Here is a 26991-nt window from a genome sequence, read left to right as displayed (position 1 = left end):
TTCTATTGTCAGGTAATGAAGGGTTAGCTCTCCCTGTGGGGAAGGTGTTGAACGAACTATGTAGGTATATGCTGTACGCATCAATGAGTGTGCGATACCGTTTTATTGAGGGAAAATTTTTAATAGCTGCGTTGATTTTTGTTCTGTTTGGACTATGAAAATGTAGGCCGTTTTATGGTTGGATAGTTAGTCACGAAAGTATTTGCATGTAACGAATGTAATGGTCTTAAAAATACTGCAGATATAAGTATATCATGTGAGCAGTGCACACGCACAATTCATAATTCCTAGGCTCTCTATCTCTAACCGACTGTTGAATGCAAAACGTATATATTTCAAAACTTAGAAGGTAATTGAGTATGTTAGTTCAGGATACATCGCCCATTTTTGCAAGTGACTACTATCAAGCTAATTTTCCGTTTGTAGCTTTATTTTAATGAGACGCCCAATAATTTCGTGTACAAAAGTCTCGATTGTGGTAGCTAACAGAGATGACAAGGATAAAATTTTTTTATTTGATGGTTCTCAAATATTTATTACTAACTGAATGAATTTTTTTTTGTTCAATCTCAAGATAATTACCTAAATTATTCGAAAAAATATTTATCCTACAAAATCTATGGTTTGTTCAAAGAGTCCCCCTTTCCAAAGTGTATCGATAACGAGGTCATCATAAATGATTACTAACAAGCTGATTTTTTTGTTTTCACTTAGTTAATGTTTATATAATTCAACAGACATATTGTCCTACAAATTGCGTAATAAATATTTGAGAACCATCAAATCAAAAAATTTTGTCCTTGTTATCTCTGTTAGCTACCACAATCGAGAGTTTCGTACACGAAATTATTCGGTGTCTCATCAAAATAAAGCTACAAACGGAAAATCAGCTTGATAGTAGTCACTTGCAAAAATGGGCGATGTATCCTGAACTATGTATACCTAAAGTTATTCTTTATTTTATCTATAAGTATACAAGTATATTTATGTACACAACAGCCAATCACAAACTTCGCTTGTGTTAATCCCAAAGCGACAAGGTGTTTGTGAAATGGCCGGTTGTTTTTGCTTCATTTGGTTTAGTTTCGGTTTTATATTTTTGGTTGTAGAATCGATAATAATTATTCCTTTCTTTTTTAATGTCTGGGAGACTATATACCTTTATATGGATTTATTTCGAAAAAAAAATGTATGAATATCAGTTGCCTAGTTGTCATGTGAAAGCTTTGCATATTTGGAAAAAGTTGCATTTTGTAAAACATCCAAAATTATTTATCTACTAGTCTTAAAATATTCAATAATATTATTTATACTTATAATAAGACAGTTTTGTGTTAAATGAAAAAATTTAACGAGCTAATCACAGTTTGGTTCTTAGATACCTACAGATGAACATTTATGAGTAAATTAAAAATATAGCTCATTTTTAGTCTTGACAACAATATTAGTCACGTTCGTAAATCGTAGGTATTGAACCTCTTAAATGCTATTATCCATAATTATTATGTAGTAACGCTACTTATAATGGCTTCTATGTAATAATGGTACTTCGTTCCTCAAACTATTGCAGACCCATTTTTTTATGTGTCTATATTAATATTTTAAACAGGAATATTTTTGTTTGTTTGTTTTTACAATACAATTTTAGTCAGAAAGTACTCGACGGGTTTTAAGCATTATCTTTAACGAGTAAGGTGAGCTATTTTTTATTTCGAGTTGACCCGGGACAAAAAATTGCTCTATTTCCCTCCAAAGACGATTGTTACAATTTTCATTTTACTGTTACCATATAATATTTAAATAAAACAGACAACGGTACCAGGAAAATTAAAAAAAATAATAATCAAATCAATAATTATTAGTGTGCCATCTTACCTAAATGACAATATTAAATAAAAATTAACAAAAACGCCATTATTATTTTATTATTATCAAATTATTACAATAACTTAAGTCTAAGTCCCACAAAACTGCACATGCAGTTTGTCTGTGGGATCAAACTGAATGTTCCGTGGTTTGTACACAGCGGAGGAAGAAATTACAATTTCGTAAGCTTCATTGTAGTTGGTACATTCATTGTAATGAATGGAGAATATTTTTCAAAGAGGCTATTATTTTAACAGTAGTTCTTGGTCACTTTTCTTTCGCTTTGTTTAGAATGACCCAAATAATCGAGCGTCATTTCGTAGTAACGAGCCTCGAAGGAACAGAATGCAAATATTGAAGTTATTTTCAAAAGAAAACTAGCATTTTTCATTGGAATTCGCATTTGCGAGGTAAGTATTATTTTTAAGTATCATATTATTGGAAAATGGAAATACAGAGCGTTTCACTGCGGAAATAAATGATGATAAGTATAAAGGAATTCCAAAGAATGCGTCTTATTATATTATAAAGAATGTTTTTACCATTGTCTGTCTTTCTGACGGGCCAATTTGATGCACAATTTAATATTTGTGATGCTCAGCTTATAATCTTTGTTACAATGTAGGTATATATGGAAATAATATTCAAATTATACTGACCGATCTAGATGACAAACTTGGAGCAAAATAAGTCTATCTTTACCTATAATATCTTTACATTTAAGAAAGGTATCTATTTGATCAAAGCTCCGAATGCAAAATACATCTCATTATAAATAGCATCCTCGAAACAATAGATGTCCAGCAATCTAAGCTGATAAATATATCATGATTCCTTACAGTTTGCTTCACATCAATCTAAATCTATTGGAGTATCAACACTAGTTAATTAAGTCCACTTTGCCTTACACCATTGCAAACTAATCTCTATACCTACTTACATTGTTCTAAATACCTTATAATTCTTGCTGGTACTAAATTATAAGGGAAATTCATGTCGCTCATATTCGTGCCAAGCTGTGAACATAATTGGTTTTGGACAGTGCGGTCTGGCAAGGATTCTAAGCGTATGCTCAAGCTTGATAGCAATATTATCTAAAATAATGTTGTAAATATCTAGAATAATCGACAACCGTAGTCATTTCATATAGATGTCGATAGCTACGAATAACGCGTTCCCAAAGAACAATATACAGCAATGGAAAAGTTTTTGAACAGTATTTTTGAAAGGGATGAAAATGATGCTGCAATTGTAATCAGTATAAAGTTGAGACTCATTTTGCTTTATCAACTTTTCTATTACAGACTGGGGAGCGTTTCAGCTGTCTCTGGTCAACAATATTTTTTATACATATTATACAAGTTAAGGCGTTTAAAAAATTAAAAGGCGATATTTCGTAATTTCCTTATCTGCTTATCCATCCAGAAACTTTTAAAGGAAGCTCATAAGTAATTTTCCTAATTCTTAGGGTGAATGGTTAACAATAAGAATTAGGTGTTATTCAGATCGAGAAGAAAAAAGCAGTTTGTTTTCTTATCGTCCTCGTCATTTTTCCGTCGAACATTATCATCCGTGTTAAACCTTTAGTAAAACCAACCAACAAGAATGTCCATATTACATGCTTAATAAAACGGGGCTCTATTTTCTCTAGAGAGTTATAGCCACACTATTCATATTGACGGGCGCCACTACGACCCGCAATACTGAGGACCTACTACGGATTTGTTTCTCGAATGTTCCTTAACTTTCCTATAATTCAAATGTTAGTTTGAATTTTTTATTAGGTGGGTCATAAAATAATAACATCGCTCAATGCAAAATAGTATCTAATAAAATTAATATTCGATTTCATCAATTTCAATGTAGATAATATTTTATAACAGTTTAAAACTCAATAACAAGCAATTAATTACCACAATGATGCAATATATCTGGTACACTAACTATTTCAAGTCTCTATTCTTGGTCTTATAAAATAATACAATATTTATTGGAGACTTTTAATTTCCATACTATATATTTTATCTTATTTAATATACTTTAATACTACACACGAGATACTGTGAAAGTAGCACAACGGACCATATCCCACATTAGAGTATAATCGATGATCCTCATCTTTCTGGGCTACTGTATCAGATTAGATACTAGCTACTGTCCAGACCAGAAATAAATGTAGTATTATTTTATATTAAATTGAGTATTTAAGAGTATTGAATTTTAAGATTATTCACTTTCCGGTGACCCAAATGACAGCATAATAATTTAAATGATTTTTTTTTCAGAATTCTATCCTCTTTATACTTATATTGTGCAAAACGTCCCCATCGTAGGGGCGAATTCCCGGCACGTATAACAGCCATGATGCGAGGATTGCTTGTGACGTCCCAAAACTGGGGATTGGCCTACAATCTTGTTGCCATCCTAATGAACCAGTTTGAATTATGAGCTACTCAGATTCGATGGAATTTGACATCCCATAAAGCCTGTTTAGCATAAAATTTGGCGATGTCAAATTTAGGATGAGGTATGAATGCTGTTTATGTACCAGAATATGCTATCAGAGTTATATAGAAAATAAGTAAAAATTGTGTGTAAACTTTTGTTTTCTTAACACAACTTATTATATTCTTCTGTAACTCAAGAATGCAAAAATGTTCAGAAACTGCGCGACAAAGGTGTGTAATGTGTAGCACTAATCCTAAAGGTATATTTTCACTTTGCAAGGAAAATTAAGAAACATCCCTTTATACTTGTCAACAGCTGAATAACTATAGTTTTAATTTCCTCTTAAAATAAAAATGCTAGAAATCCCGACGTTTTATTATAATGGTCATTTTTATGCAAACGTCGAGCAAGTTTTATCTGACGGAAGGCAACAAACGACGCTCGTAATCTGCAAACTGGTTCTGGAAAATTTGTTACAAACTTTTAGACCACTAAGAGAATTGGACAAGAAAAATAGGCATGAAATATGAACAAATAAATGTAACATTAACGATAATAACACGTACAGGTACATAATATATAATGGAGACGGTGAAAAGTAAGAACTATGAAAAATTAGGTAGCTATTTCATAAAAAAATGGCTCCACATAACAATGTGCAAATGCGGCCGAAAATTGATTAAAAAGCTGTTGCAAAACCTACAGTTAAAATTGTATGAACTCAAATTATGTAACGGAAAATTGATGGATGATTGTACGTAAGCCGTTTTTCATTCTCAACTCAATAAATACAACTAATAATATTTTAGAGCATTTTATCTGCTTTTCCATTGTTTCAGCTTTGCACGACACCATTTTTACCAGTAGGTATGAAAAATCACCGGCAGATTTTCAATGAACATTTGTGAGTATTATTATGAGGATATACATAAATTGTTGGACAACGGTTTTAAATTATCAAGGGGGCCTTCCTCGATAAATACAGAATCCTACATACTTTCAAAGCGTGACAATCCTAATAAACATGCAAACTTCACTTTGAAACCCTTTGTGCCTCTCACAACTCATCATACCTGTACAAAATATGTATTTGTAAAGATTGAGAACAATAGTCTTATATTCTTGCTTGATTTCAATTTCAAACAGAAGCTTAATACATAGTATTTATTAAATCAAATTAAGGAATTAGGAGACACGCTCAGTTTGTTCCATATAAAAGACAACACAATCGCAACCAGACCACAAGTGAGAAGCGACTGTCAATGTCGGACTACTCACTTCGTCAATAATTAGTAATAGTTTTTACTTAATTATTAATATTTTATTTTAGTTTATAACCATGTTCAACAACGTTAATAATTTCTCGGCGGAAGCCAGGCCAGTAGCCTACCCATTTAAAATGTAAGTATTTTTTTATTGTTTATTTAATCTGTATATATTATTAAACATATTTTTTATAATTTTTCATGTGGTCTCTTTCAAATCGATTTAACAACCTATCACTCACGGACTTAGATGTTTTAATATTACTTAAACATTTTAGGAATTAGCTTGCTAATACCGTAAATATACCATTAATTATGTTTTTCAAAATATATATCCTGATCCTTATTCAGTCATACATAAATAAACTCCTTATTTACGTAACACCAAAATCCTTTTTAAGTTAACAAAAGGTTCAAATCCTAGACGTAACTTTATTTACCCGCCAAAATCGACCCGGCACAGAGTTCCATCGAATTCCATAATGGAATCTGTGGCCGTTTCGATGAATGTAAACATCAGTCCGGAAAAATGCACGTACATAGGAAATTCCATTCCGTTCGGAAAGGCATAAATCGGTGAAACAATTCCGCAGCGACAGAGTACAGGCGAATATAAATTGGAAAAGTTGGACATTTGTCGACCTCAAGAATAGTTAAACTTGGCCTATTGGAGGTTCTTTTCAACGAGTGATCTTCTTATTTAAAATTAAAGCTTTTCAACGCTATCTCGGAAGCTCTATTTTTGCCGAGCTTTCTTTGATAACTCGTAATCCAAGTTTGACGAATGATTATAATATAATAAAAACTAGGTCAAACATATGTTTGTATTTCCATTTTCCATCACGCCATAATCAGTTGTATCTAATAAAAATATTTTTATATATTATATTCAATATCAACATTTAATTTAATAGAATACAATGATCTAGGTCTCACGAAATCACTTCAATTCATAATTTTTTCCATACTTTTTTTTCTATAAAATTCTACTTATTTATCCCTAATGTTTCTTTTTCCACGACCAGGGTGTCCGACGAAGTCCAGCAGAACATGCTCGGATGGAACGTACCATCTGAGTACCAGGACCTGGTCCACGATCACTGGAGGAACTTCGCAGCTATCGACAAGTTCTGGCACTATTGCCTGGCGCTCATATATATGATACTGTGGATCTCCTCTGTATGCGGCAATGGAATTGTTGTTTGGATATTTAGCACGTAAGTTGTTCTTACTATACTTAAATATTCTAACATAATGGGAATGTAACAAGCTTTTTCATGAAAATATCATTGTTACCTTCTAATGTACAGGTATATTCGTTTCGTGTTCCAAATTATAACTAAAGAAAATATTTAAACACTAATGTTTGTTTATTACGGTAATTAAACAATTGAATACAGATATGTTTCATGACAATTTTTTTATTATTTTAAATCTCCTTTTTTGAACAAAACACATAAGAAACTATGTATAAAACGTGCTTACAGTTCAGCAGTTCTCATTACCAAGTATACGCAAATATTTCTGCGGTTAAGCTTAGGAGCTTACTGCTTAGTCATAATTAATTACTAGAGTGTGCTTTGCGAAAAAAGCGCTGCGGGATTTACATATTTATTTATACATTTTTATTTTATTATTTTTGTATTTTGTTCGCATTTAATTCTTCGAAAACAAATCAAAGATACTAAAATGAAAAAAATCGTAATATTTCCTGTTTATTAAATAATTTAAGTATTAAAAGTATTTAAAAAAATTAAAATCCATTCTTGCCACTCTGTCTTGCACCGACCGTTTGATCCCCTGAAACAAAAATATAATATCAAATATTAATATAACTTTTCACTTAGGTTTAAGTAAGAAATTAATGTTGAAATCGGTCTAATAGATAATTTTTGAGTTTATCCATTTATTTTTACACACAAAAATATCGAATTCATCCTCTGTATATCATATCTAATACACGTATTTCTAAATAAACCTATTAAAACATCTATTTCTTTATCACAGCTCCAAATCCCTTCGATCAGCGAGCAACATGTTTATCGTGAACCTGGCGCTCTTCGACATGGTGATGATGATAGAAATGCCGCACCTGATCATCAACTCGTTCTACCAGAAGATGATTGGTTACCAGGTCGGCTGTGACATTTACGCAACCCTCGGCTCCATATCTGGTATCGGAGCTGCGATTTCCAATGCTGTTATCGCTTATGACAGATATAAGTAAGTATCTGTAACTAAGTGAATATGTGGATATGGAATGTAACATTTTCATGTTCTCGTAGACCGTATTTAGGAGTGTTCTTTCTACGTATCGTGCTCATATATTTTTGTATTGTAATATAGATTTTCCATAGTACTTAATACAGTAAACGTGATGTAGGAAAGGGTGAATGTTTTTCTTTGAGACGGAAAATACTGGACGGATTTTGATGATACGTTGCAGTGATGTAACTCATACTGACATCACATTAGCTGATGAAATTGCTTTTGCACTTATTTAAACTAAATGGAAATGGTTCAAGTTTGAAATCATTTGTTAGGTATCTATTTTTATCTTCAACCGGACATAGTGAAACCGAACTTTAATCATAATATGTACTAAATTGCATCTACAATTTCACAGCAACGCCAATCTATAGTCCATTATAATTATTATCTACGCTACTATTGTTCAGCGAACTGTAGAGGTGTGAAATACTATCCCCCTAATATAGGTATTTACACTAAATTGGTCCTTCAACGCGCATTTACTAAGCCCTCTAATCTTATAAGAAAGTTTGATGTTGTTTAAGGATTCTCTAAATCCAATAATGTCTAACGAAATAAAGGAAACATTCAGCTACATTTCTTGTTTACTTGATAGAAATTATTGCTTGACAGAATTTCATTTTTTAACTATCTTTTACAGCTCTTTTTTTATATAAAATTTATTTGTATTTTATGCCTACGAAAGTATTAAAAAGAAATTACTAAATTTAAAAATATACCTTCTTCAAAAGATATTTATAACCCAGAGCTAATTAATAAAACACTGTGTTTTTATAAGTAGCCCCTAATTAATTGTTCACAGGACGATTTCGTGCCCTATCGACGGCAGAATCAACAAAGTGCAGGCTTCCATACTAATTGCCTTCACGTGGTTTTGGACTCTGCCCTTCACAATTCTGCCTCTTTTGAAGGTCTGGGGCAAATTTGTTCCTGGTATGTTTGAGTTTATTTACGTATTCATCATTTTTAATTTCATATCATTTCATTATGACAAACACTTGACTCTATTCTTCTATTCGTTGCGATACATTTAGAAATCACGTAATAGGTACCTACCTAAACATATTATAGTTATCGAAAACTTCGAATCATTACAACTTAAAAACTTAGTATATATCAATTTTAAGTCGTAATTATTCGTAGTTTTTGATAACTAATATTGGTATATCAATATATGTACATAACAACGATGAAAAGAAAACAATTATTTAAAATATTCATTCAGACCTCATTTACCTTAATTTTGTTTGTCGATTGAATAAGATAATTACTTTCCCTTCAGACTGTACATAGCTAGAGACTCATTCGGAGTACACTAAAGCTTTTAAGCTCAGATATTTTCTTGAATCGCGCAAAATTTGTATTCACGTGTTCCCATTCAAGAAAGGTTGAGATTTAAATTTGTAACTTTATACGAACATTGTAGATATGTAAAACAGTTACAGAAGTATATACTTACTTTTGTAAATTGTTAAATTCAAGTATTTGAATTTGACGTTCTAATGTTAATACCTAACATTTATTTCGTTTATATACGTATTAATTATTCTAACATTACCTTCTTTGTAAATTAAAAATAATGTTCTATATAAATCAATATATAAATAGCTACTGTATAGTATTTAAGCATATATGGGACATTATATAATTATCTAAGTGTAACACTTGACTCAATTACTTGTATCAATTAAATATACAATGTATATTTAATTATTCAATTTAAATATACAATGTATATTTAATTATTTTTCAAAAAAAAAAGAAAAAAAGCGTAAAGTGAACTAAACAAGTCGTTAATGTCAGTATAATGAGACGTAATCCACTTATCACAAGTAGTGTTCAGTGACAAATTGTTAACATCCGCTGTACATTCCTTCGCAAAGGGGCTTATAGTTTTATAATTTATCGTCAGGAATTTTGATATGACGTAGACTACATCGTTGTCCCTGTGAGAGATATGTCATTTAGGTATATTATGATAACATTTTATGTCATGTGATATATGATTATCTAGTTGGTAGATATTGATGCTTAGCTTACGAATAAACTGTTTTTGACTCATAAAAAAGTTGAGTTAAGGTTTACACTATGCTTTTAACAACAACTGAATCGATTGAGTAATTTAAACACCTTACAGTTAGAATAGACAATCTTAATGAACTGAATATTGAAAATGTCTCGCAATTTTTACTTCTAAACCATGCTTTCATTGTAAAAACAGGGATATTACTCCTTTTGTTTTTATCACTAGACACGTATCGAACACAACAACGAGAATTTAAATTGGCACTGTAACTCCACCATACGAGAAACGCAGGACCATTTGGCAATATTTGCACAAAGGCTACATCGTAGTTCTAATCTACTTGACGGTTTGATTGATTGAATTTCAGAGGGCTTCCTGACAACATGCTCATTCGATTACTTCACTGATGACGAAGATACTAAAGTGTTCGTGGCCTGTATTTTCGTATGGAGTTACTGCTTCCCCATGGCTCTCATTTGCATCTTCTATTCGAAGCTTTTCACAGCGGTAAGATATATTTTAAACTTTGCGGTTATGGAAATAAGGTTTAAAATTCATTAATTTCTTACTTGACATGATTGGAAATAGCTCTATTTCTTACAATTTGACTTATCTTTATTAGATTATTTTGATGCCATGTTGCGGCTTCGACTTGAACTGTGACCTGTCGATAAAGAAAAATAGGTTTTGTCATAGACAATCCAATTACCAGATTTAATACGGACTTTTCAAAACGTCTGATATTATTTGAGCGGCCAAATCTCCAATCGGAGTTTCAATCAAAAGTTTTAATTAATAAATTATATAACTCCGATCAACGAAATATAAACCTAATTAAGTAATTAATTAGGTCTAAACTATGTTAAACTGAAATACGGGTCTCTCTACAAAGCTTATTAAAACGAACATAACAGAGATGTGTCTTCCCCACCATGAATATAAAGCTTCTATTTATATTCAAAAGGTCCGGCTTCACGAGAAAATGTTGAAAGAACAGGCGAAAAAGATGAACGTGAAATCCTTGGCATCGAACAAGGAAGACGCGGGGAAGAGTGTTGAAATAAGGATTGCGAAGGTCGCTTTCACAATATTCTTCCTTTTCGTTTGCGCGTGGACGCCGTACGCTGTTGTCACTATGATCGGTGCTTTTGGGGACAGGTATGGGTTTTATGTGTCAATAATACATATTAACTAACTATTAATGATGTTAAATTATCCGAAAGAATTTAAACTCGTAGAATAAAGAGCAAGGAGTTGATAAACGTTTGTTTGTTGAAGAGACAGTAAAAACCACTTAAGCAGCAGCTTATGGAAAGCTACAAAAAAGCATGTTTAAAGATATATGGCGGCCTTTTATTGAACAGAAGTAAATCAAACGAAATAATAAAATACATTACAATTTACACTCCTTTTGGCATAATTATTAACGTCAAGTCCGCGGAAAAGTTGTTTCTCTGTCAAAAGTAATTTCAGTATTAATATTCGTTATTCAAAGGTCGCTGCTGACACCTCACGTGACGATGATCCCGGCTGTGTTCGCCAAGAGCGTGTCGTGTATCGACCCTTGGGTATACGCCATCAACCATCCGAGATACAGGTACGAAATGTTATATATTTTTGGCCAAATTACTTGCAAATTATATTACACGACACTGTGTTACGATTCGGAAATATTTTACGAGTTAGTTTATTTTTCCCCTGTGGAACAATGTCGAAGGTAGCTCATGCTAACTTTCCTCTCTTTCTAACCTTCGTGGGCTCGTGCACACTGTGTTTAAGATTATCACATGATCATACATAGATTCATTTATTTTTTATATGTATAAATGAAACATAAATTGTAGGCTATTGGTTAAACAGAGGTGGATAATCGGCAGGCATTTTCGCAATTTATGTCTAAATTCTTTGCGGCTTAGAAATTCTATATGGAAAGACCATAATCCTGTGCTTAACCCAGGGGTCTTGCACGCCAGCACCTTGGCACTTAAAGAAGACTTATAGATACCAGGCAATATCTAATATTAAAATAGATAATAAATAAATATGGATATTGCACTATATGTATGTAACATAGGTACACCGCATACAAGGAGATACATTAATAACCTAAACTCTATCGTAAACCATAACATAGGAAATAAAAACAATAATCATTATATTATTTTATAGGGCTGAACTTCAGAAGAGACTGCCATGGATGGGTGTCCGGGAACCCGATCCAGAAACCCAGTCCAGCAACGCTAGCACTACTACGCAATCGCAATCTGCAGACGCATAAACTATCCAACACAATACAGACTAACTACGAATTACGATCGACCACAAACCGACAGACCATAGGCAAGAAACTGGACACAGATTAGCATACGCTCTTTATACTGTGGCAATGAAAGTACTTACTGTGTACAATAAAACACGTAAGGTACAGAAAAAATTGGCATAGTTGCTATTTGAAGTATAGAGATGGAGAGCGTAATAGATTTATATTTTTTTACTTAGTATTTCCCGTATTTACAACATAGATGTTGTATGTAGCCTGTATATACCCTGTTACATTTTGTTCAAGTGAAAGTAAAAAACCAAAAAAAAAATCAACGAATGATCCCGACGACAATGGCAAATGTTTTGAAGCAAATAAAAAATTTAACAACCGCCTCTGCTGTTTTATTTGTGACCCCCTTTATAGTTATTATGTTTTTTCAAGTTATGTTTTTAGTTATGATAATGATAAATCGCTACACAATCGTAGCAGGATATTACTGAACTGGGAGAATTGTAGATATGCATAGTTTAATTTTACATCTTTCAATAATTAAATATGAATGTCTTATTATGAAACACATAGGTACACAAACTTACTATGAAATATATGCCTTATTGTTACATAATATGAACCCAAAAGGTTCTTATGAAGAGAATGCGATCCTTTTATGGCTACGCGCTACAACATTGTTTGTAAAGAATTAACTATTAAGCCCTTACCCAATACTGCTAATCACAAGACAAAATATTAAACTTGCAAAATTAGCGTAAAATCGCTTACACAGAACGCGCTAACAAATCAGTTTAAATACTTCAAACGGATCAGCTGAACAAAGAGTCGAGTTAATATCGTGGAACAATTTGAGGGCCGGCGTCATTGGCTGGTGATTTAATTAAGTTTCTAACAGCCGCTGCGTCTTGCGATTTGAGTGCTACATGGAGCTGGGAAGAAATATATCATTTTGATTGAGTTAATACCTATATCCAGATATTCATTGATTAAAACCACTACGTAAGTGACAGTTCGTGTGCACTTTGAAGAGTTTTCGTTATTATAGTTAGAAAGGTTTTCAGGAAGGTAAGGTTTTATATAAAGTGTAATAGCGGGCAAATCCGCGAATGGAAAGCTAGTGAGTTATAATAAAAATACTCTACCACTTTATTATTATTTCTATTATACATAGATCATATAATCTTACATTTCTAAAAATATTGCTGACAAGCAAAAACCGTACAACCCGTAGGCACATTCAGGATTTTAGACTTTAGTGTTTAAATACGAACTCCAAAGTAAAAATTCTTAATGGATGAATGTTCGAGAACTCAGTGGAGTGTCACGAACAAAGTTTCAGGCCGCACTTCACAAGTTCAGTACGGTTTTCATGTTCAAAGATTTTTATTTGCTTATCAATTTATTTTTTTAAAACATTAAACGTAATTTTTTTATATGTTTAATGGATTTGTATGTATTCAAATTAATTATTTAATAGAAAATGGTATGTATGATGTAATAGTTAGGCAGTTGTTTCGTATGACAGTGCATTTACATAAAACGAATATAGAGCTAGAACTAGAAGCAAGAGCATTCTTTCGTGATCTAGTAGTATTAATGTAAACTCTCGTAAACGTAAATTATTGTATCTAATATACTTTTTCTTTTATGTTACAGTTCAAGTTTTTAAGTTAGAATATACCTATGGGAATATTTCGATATCACTACATAGTATAAAACAAAGTCGCTTTCTCTGTCCCTATGTCCCTTTGTATGCTTAAATCTTTAAAACTACGCAACGGATTTTGATGCAGTTTTTTTAATAGATAGAGTGATTCAAGAGGAAGGTTTTAGTATAAAATTTATTAGGTTTAAGACAAAGCGTGCGAAGCCACGGGTGGTAAGCTAGTACTTAATAAAAGTACCTTAAATGTATGCTTTTAATTATTCATCTTACATATAAAATATGAAATTAACGAAGAAAAAGCGGTAGAAATTATTTCATATCGTTACAGCGAGCTTAGCCGAGATAACCGCAAAGCCGAAATATACAACCAAATAACATTTTACAATATTCGTGGAATTAAACAATTTTACTCCGACATTCATTTGAATTTAATTATATGACACTAGCGGTCCGCCCCGGCTTCACCCGTGGTACATATTTCACAATAAAAGGTAGCCTTTGTTCTTTCTCAGGGTCTAAAGATTGTCTGTGCCAAATTTCATCAAAATCGGTCCAGTAGTTTATGCGTGAAAACCATACATACATACATAATTACAAACCTTTCCTCTTTATAATATTTTATGTACGCCCAAGACAAGTAAGAATGTGTTAGCATGTATTAGTAAAACAATAGGTATCTTTAAAATATCGGCTTAGGTTAAGCATAAACAACCTCATTTCGATAAGATTTCGATAGTGTCGAGTCCTTATTTTTTTAGACTTATCTTCCTTATTTTGTTTGTATTGTATAAGAATTTTTTTTTGTTCGTTTGTAAGTATCAAATAAGCTTCGAACTACCGAAACTATTTTGTGTCAAAAGCTTGATGATTATTACTCGTTTAAGGGCCGTTTTTTCAATGCTTGGATAAAACTTATCCGTCCAATAAAGTATTACACGCTAATATTAAAATGTCACGTAAACTGTCATATACGGGCAATTAGAATACGTTTTTAAAATGGTAGTTTTATACATTATTCGACGAACAAGTTTTATCCGAGCATTGAAAAATCGGCCCTTACATAGGTACATTCTATCCTTCTAACATTAAATTGTCATTACTTGTTGGTAGATAACATTCATTTAAATGAATATGAATGTTCACAAAAGCATCCACGTTAGAACAAGATGCAGAAAAATTTGCTTGACCTCTTTACACTTTCGCAATTTGGTCGATTCAAAGAAGCATCTCTCGCCGTTGATCTGAATTTTTTAATATTTTAGTTCTCTGTTCTTGAACGATGATAAAATTCTATTGTTAAATGAATTTACATTTAAATAGGAGAACACGATCGGAAAATCTTTCAACGGTTCAATCATAATAGCTATGCGACTGAAATATTTAATATAAATTGACAAAAAGACTATGTAGGTTTATAAAACATATTTCGTAAAACATAATTATGGATTACGTTGCTAGTAGTACAAATTCAATGGAGTACATACCAAAAATGCTTTTTGTATTTACTTGTTATATCTTCAAAAAATAAACATTCCCCCACAAAATTTTCAAATAATCCCAGAAAATTACATTATCAATTGAGTAGATAATCCTATGCATATATTCCCAGTACACAATACCGCAGTACCTAAATCGGTATATGTAATGAACAAACGACGAGTATAATTCGCGATAATCCACTTAACACGACTCCATTTGAGTGGCAAATTGTTTGCAGCCGTTGTACATCGAGTTGTATTGCAAATGAGCTTATTATAGTCCGTAACATATGGGATTTGGCTGGCTATTTTTATTTTTATTGTGGATTTAAATTGCATCTTTGTGATGTCTTATCCGCAGTAGGTGAATCTCACAGAATCTACACTTCGAAGAGTAACATTCTATTGACGCTGATTGAGTATCAGAAAAACAGTAGGATCTAAAAAGGTTATAAAAATGCAAGTAAGGCATACCACTGATTCGTTTTATTCTACCTATGAGATATACAACATCTATCCCTTTATACATTTTTATTTTCCTTCAGTCGCATAAAACGAGGTAAAAAGTAAAATAGTTTTTTATTGAAACAAAAGCACCTACTTTAACGCATAAATTTGGTCATTTCGTCTACACGTCACGTTTTCTTATAGGCTTACAAACCACGGTATACATAATATTTTCCCAACTAGTAAAGTAATCCTTTTACATAACCAAAACCACGACAATGTGACGTACATGGATGGAGCAACTGGAACTTTATTAATTTGGGGCCCTGTCTATGACATTTATTAAATGTAACGTCAATGAAAATGAAGCTATATAAAACAATTACACTTTTCAAAGATTGCACGTAGCAACTAACTTGTATATTTTATAACAAATCTTTATTTATTAAATCACTCTACGCTAACTATATAATGTATAATGCTCAGATGCAAAATACAGAACTAGTCTGCTTCAATCTCCCGAACAAGTATCGTAGATGCAACAAGAGATTGTTGAGTCTTTGTCAATAGTAATAATTTGCTCTACATGTAGAGACAAATAAAACTCCAATCTAAGAACTATTAAATATTATTATCGTTTTATTCACCAACACCAATCTTAATTATAACTTAAACTTGAATTATGATTATTAAAATTAAATACAGCTTGAAAATTAAATACACCATCTCGTGGCCTTTAAAACGTCATTGCGTCTCTGTAAAACCGTTCGCCGATTTCCTTTTACAGCTGAGAAAGGTTTTCCGTTAACAATTCGCTCGGCGGCCGCGGCAGGCCCGTTTCCGTCCTATTTAATTCCTTTACCGGATTTAAATGGAACTCCATAATCGATTCTGTTAGACACGCTTATATTGCTCTCTTTAATTCGTTGAAACAAGGTTACGTTTCAAGCGTTTGTTAGTTAGATACGTATTTGTGTAACTTCGTTGGTCTTTGTAAATGAAATATATATTTACTTTTTAAGATAAGTTAATTAATAAGAATGAGAACATGTATTATTACAAAACTAGATAACCTATAACCAACCGCGGCTTTGCCCTTTTTGACCAAAAGCAAATAAATTACATACCTACTAAAACGTTCCTCTTGAATTACTCTATCTATTAAAAAAACCGCATCAAAATCCGATGCGTAGTTTTATAGATTTAAGCAATTATAGCAAACATAGAGAAAGAGATTTATACTATGTAGAGATATGTTATTATTTTTTTAGTTCTTTTTGATTTAACTATTTTGACTGAAATTATTAAATGAGATAATGCTAATTCAATTCCAGTACGATTCAAATAGGTATGTATGTATCTTGTAGTCACATAGAGCAACACCATCATCAAATTTACCATAAATAAATAATAATAAAAGTACAAGAATCCATAAACGATTTTTGTTTGAAAATAAACGCAATTGAAATGAGAATTCTAACTACCTAATCTCTCGTTAGAAGCCACAGATGTTCGTACAATGATTTCAATTTATCAAAGTGAAATCCTACTGAGTTAAATTCTAAGCTTGCGCTATCCAATTAGTTTTTTCATATGGGATATCTTTTTCAAAAGATTTTCTTCATTTCGAAAATATAAGAAAAATATCAAACTTGGTACTTACTTGATTTGAATTTTAACTAAAATTTCTACATAGGTAATATCTGTACAAAAATACATATTACCATGAGATGAGGCTTTCACCAGAATTTTAGAAATTTGGTTTTATATAATTGTTCCCGTTATAATCAAACTACCACTATGTACTGTCAGATATATACGTTTGTAGCCCGGGAACAGAACCCTCACGATGACATGACGTCACGGGAAGCACTGGCCTACTTTTCATAAAAACAGCAATGACACGTTATTTAAAAACCCGCCATGCTACGCTACCTCTCGCGTAACTAGATCGAAATTTGTATTGTAAATCGAGGCCAAAGTTTTTCAAACAATACTTTTATCGTACGAGCACCGTGTAAACTTCTACAATATATTCCCAAAAACTGCTTACCATAGTGCAGAATACTTTTATGATTCGTTTATTTCTCAACTGATCGAGATTCATAATAACATTTACGAATGGTGTAGCTCTCCTTAAAGTGAATTGTTTTGTAATTTATTCTTTGAATGAATAAGAAGTTATATAATAGTTTTAATTATATGAATTCTGTTCAAATATAATAAAAATGAGAACTAGTAGTTAGAGTAAATAGTTTAAATTATCTCGCTACAGTTACCACAACTATTTTTTAGATAAGATAAATAAACTATTTTTTATTAAAAAAGTACCTACTTATGTAATAGTTAAGTAAAGAGAATTAAATACGAAACAGTCTTTTGCTATTCAATGTTTGGGAAAGAGCCAATTTCGAGCTATCGAAAACAAAGTAAGTATATTTAAAAAAACAAAATCCTTTCGATTCCGAGAAGGATTAAGAGCGGCTGTTTATTTGTTTGAGCTCAGTTCAATGAAATAGATACCCATTTAGATCCTCTACAAATCTCGGGGAAAATGTTCGTAAACATACTCGTAGGTACTTAGTAGGTAGATAAACTTTATCTAATATTATAAGTTTGCAATTATATCTATTCCCAGAGGCCATTTTATGCTAAAATTAAAATACTGTGTAAATTCAATATGTAATGTAAATTCTGTGAAACCCATTCTCACCAATTGAAGAACAACTTACAAAGCTGGGAATAAAGTAAGAAATATTTTTTGATAATTTCGGCTATGAAGTTCAGATACTTAGTTACACCATTGTTAATTACATTACATACAACGTAAGTTAAATTATAAATATATATTTATTTTCCACTATTTACACATTGAAAAAATTATACAAATATGAATGGTACATATAGGTGCATAATTAATTTATTTTGCAGGACCCAGATATTTTCAATCAAACATTTAATAGGTACCCAATTCGTTCAATAAAATAAGGGAAAATGAACTAGCCCTATAACTGTTTTCAACTTTACCGTATATAAAACTAAGTTCAAAGCCAATTGAATGTTCGCAATAACATGACTGAACGGTATTATCTGTACGCAAGAAATTCGTAGCGAAATTAATTTATTTTCATCGTCAAAGGCTTTTGTACCGGTCGCGGTAACAGACGTAATCGTTAATATGAAAACCTTTAAAATGAGGAAAATGAAAATGTATTTAATTTGTCTTCATTTAAGGATTTGTTAGTTATTTTTAAATACCGTGTGTATTCGTTTAAAAAAGTAATGAAGCAAAATAAAAACCTACATTTATTTTTAGCGAAAATACTCAGCAAACCTATTCATTCACAGCTGAAAATGCTAAGATACCTGTAGAACACCATAGAACCTTCTTAAAAACCACCTCCAAAATATAACAAGCACTTATTTTTCTACAAAACCAAACAAACAAATTAAGCCCGTTGACGATACATATACCAAATAGAATAAATCCCTGATCCTTTTTACCTTCACATAAATATTTTCCATAATATTTAAAAAGGAAGGGTTAAAAACGAATAATCATTGTTAGAGCATTAGGCTCGTTTGTCCGGGATCGAGTCAATGAATGGGCTTTCCTTTTTTGTTTTTTAATTTGCATTTGCGATTAACTTTTCTCTTGTGTAGGTACCTACATTCAACGTTATTGGAATTTTAAGCGCTGGCCGTCATTTTAAGCAAATTTGAGCTGCTTATATCTGGCTCGGGTCACTGCAAAAATGCTGCCAAGTGAACTCGATTAAAATACATAATGAACCTGTTGCCTGCTGCTTCGTCTACTTTAATAAATATTATGGCAACAGATATGCTCCAGTCTTTAATATGTTAATGAAATAGCGAGCATAAGTGAGAATTTATAAGCGATTTAAAGCAGTAGACAATCTATGGTATTGGAACGCAAGCGAAGCGAGGGAAAAGTGTCTTCAGGTACTTTATACAGTCTAGGCTGAGGTCTTATTTTTTTTCTGTAACTTATTTTAATATACTTTTTAATGTTGTCCTGGAACCTTGGAAATTTTCGAAAACACATCCTAACCACCAGCAAGATAACTTACCTATCAGAAATAACTTACATAAAGGGAATGTCGACCCTCCCACTCACGGAAATTTAATAATTGGATATATTTTGATTCATCTTCTATACACATTCATTTAAAATTTTAATATTTAATTTGATCCTTTACTTACCAAGTTCTAATCGATACAACTATTAAAACTCTCATTCACTATAATAAAATAATTAGGCAGTTACTTAATAAAGCTAAATATTTTAAAATTTATAGTTCGATAATATTGTACCACACGTTACAAAACAACACTATTTTAAAAGTATATGGAAGTTTCTGGAAACCCATTGTCCCAATTTTCTGTATGAAAAACAAGCCTTTGAAACGTACAAGAGTTAACAATGAGGCTTACACGGCTTATGAAGCAACAATCTATACATATAATAAATCTGTAGAAGGGTCAATTCTGTACATTGAAAATATTGAAAAAATAAATACCAAAGGGATTGGATCGACACCAAACCCAAATATGTGATTAAATAAATTTTGTCTGTCGGTCTGTCTGTCTGTCTTTCTGTCTGTCTGTCTGTATGTGAACGCATCACGTAAAAACTAACAGTTCGATTTCGATGAAACTTGGTATAGTTATACCTTATTATCCTGGGCATAAAATAGGATACTTTTTATCCCGGAAAAATCCGTAGAAAAAAAATAAATCTTAATTTTTCTTAATTTTTCCGCGCGGACGGAGTCGCGGGCGGAAGCTAGTTTAATAATAAATTGAAGAGATTTTACCATATATCATGTACTGTATATTAGTACGGCTCTGGGTGATGACGTTATTTATAACAATTGACTTATTAATTTCATATAGCAAATCATTAACTTACCACACGGTACCCAACAAATTATAGGTACCTACTGTCAATAATTAACAAAGCTCTTTAATATTATAGAGCTTTGTTAATTCATTATAAGTTTTATAAAATAAATATACAAGTACTTAACATGTTCAAAATTTGTGATTTCTGATTATTTATGGTTTCTTATTAATAGAGATAATAAAGAGGGCTAGCCTAGTAGTACCTATACATTTCGTTACCAGTTCTGAGTTAGAGCTACTGACTCTAGGCAGATTGTACCAGCTTTCTATAAAAATAAAACAAATTAAGTATATATTATAATTATTAAATAATATTTTAATGTATATAGATTAGGTAACTATATTGTTAAAGTATAAAGGCTAATTTTTCAATCCTTGGTTAAAACTTATTCATCGAATAACGTATTAAACTACCATTTCAAAAATGTGTTCTAATTGTCCGTATTTGATAGTTTTTATGTGACATTTTAATATGTTCGTGTAATACTTCATTGGACGGATAAATTTTAACAAAGGATTGAAAAATCGGCCCTAAGTCAAATAGTGACTAATTACCGAGATATGTAATGATATTCGAAAAAAATAATAATAAATTATAGCTTATGCAAAAATTATACAAAACGTTTCCCACCAACTCCAAATAATATTAATTTGATAAAATAAAATTATCTAAATAATATATTTAAATATTAATGAGGTAACTTCAGCCGGATTTTCTTTTAGTCGTATAATATTCCATTTAGAATTGAAATGATTACGAAGCCAATGAATGCATTTAAATGGTCATAGACGAGGTTAAGAAGTCTTTATGAATTATGAGTAATATGATATCGTACAATAAGACCATACCTGCCCCAGATAAAGAAATAAACCATTGATTTCTATAATGTTGGAATAGAAAAATAGGTACACGGTTATAATATGTATACGGTTTATAAACAGAAAGCAATACCTACGAATCAATTACAAATTATATTATGCTTAGGTACCTATTCCTTTTATTTTTTAACCATAAATGCCCTTGTGAGGATAATTGATAAAAAATAATACCTCTACACGATGATAGGTAGGTACACGATTTAGCTTATGCTGTTATTTCGACTTTTCTTTTATTATGTAATCAAAGAATAGCTATTCCTTTTTTTTTAAACATCGCAGCTAGGTCCCCGCAATCTGTTACTGCGACTTTCTGCAAATTATTTTGTAGTCACATATCGCGAATCGCAAGTCGCAACCACAAAAAACCACGTTGTCACGTAAGCTCCTTGTTTAAGTTGGCTGGAATGAACTTCATGAACTCATTAGTTAGTAAGCCTTAGGTCGCGGTTTGGGAGACAGCGGTTATAGTGACGTAGTGATGTATCTACAATGCTCTACAACATCTGCAGTCTTGCTTGATTGCATTTGTATCACAATAAAAGATTAAATAATGATATACAATCACTAATAATTAAGGTTCTTATAATCATATCAAGATCGTCCTAAAAAATGGACACTATTATCGTAGTATATTATTAAGTAGGTATTAGTCTGTGCTATTATCATTGATAGAATATATCTATAGTTACCTATTCTAACGCGATCCATGGTGTATCGCATAATCCTATACTTTAAATATTACCCACGTGTCGTGCCATATTAACTGGCCAACATATTAATCAGGACCTGTACGAATTAAAGGATATGTTTTGAAACATTTAAACAGTAAAATATTATGTAAAAGAACTCTCGTTCTCATGTCGCTCCGCTTGTAGCAACGCTGACCCTTTGGCAACCACGTAAATACGCTCTCAAATGACGCCTACCTACTTATTGTTTGATATACGACCGTAGATGTTTAAACTTTAAGCAAATAGGCTCAGTTTACATCTAGAGGGATATGTAATTTAGTAGAACTAGATTTTGTACGCTCTTTGTGTTTACATTAATATTAATCCCACCAAGCTAATGTTTTAATGGCAAGAACTGTATAATATACCTATGAGATGCCTCTTTATTATCGTACCATACGAATGTATAATAAAGTAAGAGATGGGCGCAAAAATCTGATGAATATAATTAATTTATTAAGTTTTCTTTTGTGAATTCATTGTCAGCATTGCATTTAAGTTCAGAGGAAAGAGTAGTCTTTTATCAACAAAAGGGCAGGAAGATCAATAAGAGACAGAAATAGAAAAAATGTTTTATTAAAATCGTGATCTATCAGCGCTTTATCGCTACAACGTATTTACAATTCAAATGCTAAGTACCTATTATAGGATACTTTTTATGGAATGTCAAATATTATCAGTAAAATGTGTATAATAATTAATCATTATTATTATTCATCTGTTTCAAAATAATCATAGATGTAAATGTGCTCTATTTTCGGTGTAAAATGAAGACTAATTTTTTAAAGATATCATTATTCTCTCATAAATTATGAAAACAAGCTTTAAGAAGAATTAGTTGTAAAACAGTAATGAAATCAATGCGTAAAACATTCATAAAATGAAAAAAATAGAGCAAATTTAAATCTACAGCCATGTTCAGACATAGTATAGTATGTATATCTGTGTGATGTTACAAGTATTTTTAAATATTATTCCATTAACATTTTATACAGTCATGATTTAAAATAAGAAATATCTAGCTGATTCTAAACGAAAACAACACATCTTATCACTAGTAAAATAAAAATTCACACTAAATTAATTATAAAACTTATTTAATAATCTCCTAAAATAGATTTGAAAAAATACTTCTGTTTTTTTTTGTATATTATATAACTGACAAAATTACATAATCTATTTCATATATTTAGTATTATTTCATTGATTATAATCGGAAAAGTTCATAGTGGATAAGAAAACTTGATATAAGTACAAAACTGCAATAATAAATTTATATCTAATACGAGATATTTCAAATACGAGACTGAATTAGAATTAACATCTCATTGTTTCAATATATTTTAGATTTAGGGCATTATTATAAATGATGCAATATACATAATAAATTTTCCCTTAAACATTATACAAATTACGAATTAAACTTATTGCTTATCATAATTATTGCTCGTTTCTACGAATACGTTTATTATTATTTTTTATTTGATGAAATTGATATCGATTTGATAATTATAACGAAAAAAAATTGTCAAAATTTTTTTTGATTGACAAAAAATGTTTGAAAACAACAATAAAATAAAGCATCTTTTGATAGAGCAAAACTTCACAATCAATATGCTGGTAACTAAACTTCAAACACTTTTTGTTTCGGTTTTTTTTTTATATTTGCTCTTTTTGTACTTTTTCTGAATCAAAATTCAATAAAACACCAATTTATTTAAATGCTGTAAAAAAAAGTTAACTCATTATCGATATAAGTAATATGTAAATTTAAAATTCAATTTTACACACTTGTTTGATAAACATACATCATTTACTAAAATTTACTAAATTCATATTATATTAATGTTGCCTGATTTGTTTTTCCACACATTTTCAAACCTCCGTCAATTTTTTTCTCACTCTTTTAAAAAAAAACAAATACAATTACATCGTCAATTGTTAAAAAAATATTGTTACAATGAGTTATTAATATGATTTCATACAAGAACTAAGAGCGATGCTTGTTACGGTTAATCGACTGAATGAAACGTTTCCCCCACCACTCCTCTAGATTGAACGGCCTGAAGTTAGCCAGTTGTCGCGGCGGAATCTCTATATAGTATTTCGCGTCATCGCTACCTCTTTCTAGTTCGCGCGTTACCTGAAATAGTATACAAATTTATTTTTAATGTACATTTTATGTGTTGGGAGATTAAAGTACGTATAAGTAAGTGGGTTCGCTTCCCGGTAGAGATGAAAATAAAAAAAAGTCTCAGTCTGGTAGTACAAAAGGCTGATCACCTACTTGTCCCTAAAGAATATCGATCAGTGAAACTGATGTATGCATAACTTGCTTCCGCCCGCGACTCCGTCCACGCGGAAAAATTAAGATTAACTTTTTTTCTACGTATTTTTCCGGGATAAAAAGTATCCTATTGTATGCCCAGGATAATAAGGTATAATTATACCAAGTTTCATCGAAATCGAACTGTTAGTTTTCACGTGATGCCTGAACATACAGACAGACAGACAGACAAAAAATTTTTTAATCACATATTTGGGTTTGGTATCGATCCAGTAACACCCCCTGCTATTTATTGCACGCCTCGTAAGCGAAGCGTTGAGGTGGGTACTACTGTCACTTCGCGCAAAACATCTGATTTTTCAAACTTAAAATGTCTTTATGTATCATACATTGCACTTGTAAGATAATACATACACACACATATTAAGAAAAAACACTATTTTTAACATTCATGATATTTTTGATGTCATTTTTGTTATTTAAACTAGTTAAAAAACAGTTTAAAAAAGTTCTGTCTTGGACGTCCGTGTGTCTGTATGTGCGGAGGATTTTCTTGTTAACACAATAGCGACCGAAATACTTTACTAATCGAGTCTTTTTTTTTTTCTCTTACGCTTGAGTATGCTCAGGAATAGAACCCTTTCATTTTTCAGGGTCTGATTCGATGTGGTTTAATTGTTATTAAATAAACAAAAAAAATATCGACTTTTTTTTTTATAGTGTACTCAAAATTCACCATTATAAACTCGATTCTTTATACTATAAGCCAAGGTTTAAAAAAATAAGTTGGTAGTCAGTCCCTTAAACCTGCGCAGTTTCACATCTAGGTGGGGCCACAAGAAAAATAGCTCAATTATTACGGTACCGCTTTCTTTACTTTTCCAAATGTTTTATTTTATTTCTTTTTTATATTTATAGTCACGTACTCTTTATAAATAATCAATTTTATTGTAAAGGATGAGATTATGAGGCGTGCACTTTTGGATTTTCCAAACTATTTTTTCAATATTTTCAATGTACAGAATTGACCCTTCTACAGATTTATTATAATTAATATGTATCATTAGCATCAGTAAATATTTTTATTGAATTTTGAAACCTTCAGTGTCTTATATTTTAATGTAAATATTCATTTGAAACATGATTTTATAAATTTGTAGCCCTAAAATGCCAAGACATAGTACAGATTCAACAGAGCTATAAAAAAAATGTGGGAAATGAGACTGTGTATTATTTAATCTTAAGAGGTGTCATTCAACACACTTGTACATGAAAATTATGAAGAGAAAGTAGATGATTTTTGGCACAAAAGTACATCTAAAAATATGTTCTTTATCAAGTAGATTATCACATCAAAGGATTTAACTATGTGATAAAAATGTATCAAAAATGCAATTCCTTTAATTTTTTATGTGTTAAATATTACCTTATTCCAAGAGTCATAAATATAATTAATGAGATCATCATGTTGAGAACAATTATTATTGTTGATGTTGTTATTATTTGCGTGAATGTTGACTGTTGTCTGTGCTGGCGGGCTGAGTCGGGCTCCATTGTGACCATTACCATTGTGACGTTTGTTACCAATGTGTGGAAGGGATCTTGGTCCACTGTTCACATAGTTTGACCTGAAATTATTTTTATGAGGAATTACGTTACATTATAGAAATTGCTTTAAAGATACTATAATATACGGAGATAGTTGATATGCTAATAAGATATTTTACGAATTGAAACTTCTAAATATAAAATAAAAAAGTTTGTTTCTAAATGAAACACTACATTTTCATCATTTTCTGATATGCAGCGTCATAATAACATAAACAAGTAGGTGCATAGTAAAGATAACGAAAATCACGACAAACTGAACGATATTTCAACTAGATAAAAATAATAGTGATACGGTGATAATGCGGAAGTTATTGTTTAGTATGAAATTTTTATACATGGTAAAATATTTACGTGATTAAGTCCGGTCGTTGACATAACAAGATCGATAATTTAATTCCATAGAACTTACTTAAACAAAACAGGTAATCGTTGTAAACTATCCTTTCACATTATGTTTGTTAGAAGAAAATACAAAACAATAGGACAACAAAGCATGTTCGACCATACATACCTCATATTTCGATCCATTATTGAATTATGATAATTCTAATGATTCCGTAACAAAAGCTGATATTATTCTACAATTATGTACACCTATTCATAACAGTAAACTTATTCTAATTAAAATTACAAAAGCAATTCGTTATTAAACAAAAAATATTAAAATAAATACACAGGACGCCACATATTCAGACAACACAAAACATCAATTTCATACGTAGCACTGTCAAAAAGACAATTCAATAACAGCTGCTGATTACTACGGCATTGGATTGGTTATTCCAATTCAGTGTTGAAAATTGATTTGTAGATTT

At 31.2% G+C, this 26991-nt stretch overlaps 2 protein-coding genes across 2 annotated transcripts; one reads left to right on the top strand and one right to left on the bottom strand.

Annotated features, from left to right (window-relative positions):
- The first annotated feature begins 5565 nt into the window (after positions 1-5565).
- LOC123694408 (opsin-3-like) lies at positions 5566-12529 on the top strand. Its single transcript, XM_045639836.1, has 8 exons — positions 5566-5715; positions 6605-6796; positions 7587-7802; positions 8653-8783; positions 10244-10383; positions 10841-11034; positions 11372-11473; positions 12046-12529. Exons 1-8 carry the CDS (start codon positions 5654-5656, stop codon positions 12152-12154), a joined length of 1146 nt encoding a protein of 381 aa, XP_045495792.1. The 5' UTR covers positions 5566-5653; the 3' UTR covers positions 12155-12529.
- A 10309-nt stretch (positions 12530-22838) lies between these two features.
- LOC123694529 lies at positions 22839-26885 on the bottom strand. The gene is made up of 3 exons (XM_045639989.1): positions 26688-26885; positions 25992-26193; positions 22839-24421 (listed from the first exon to the last, which is right to left on the bottom strand). Exons 1-3 carry the CDS (start codon positions 26702-26704, stop codon positions 24269-24271), a joined length of 372 nt encoding a protein of 123 aa, XP_045495945.1. The 5' UTR covers positions 26705-26885; the 3' UTR covers positions 22839-24268.
- Between the last annotated feature and the right edge of the window lie 106 nt (positions 26886-26991).

Source organism: Colias croceus, chromosome 9 (genome assembly GCF_905220415.1).
Source record: "Colias croceus chromosome 9, ilColCroc2.1".
Classification (NCBI taxonomy): Eukaryota; Metazoa; Arthropoda; class Insecta; order Lepidoptera; family Pieridae; genus Colias; species Colias croceus.
The sequence above is the reverse complement of the archived record's forward strand: the minus strand, read 5'-3'. Positions and strand labels throughout refer to the sequence as shown.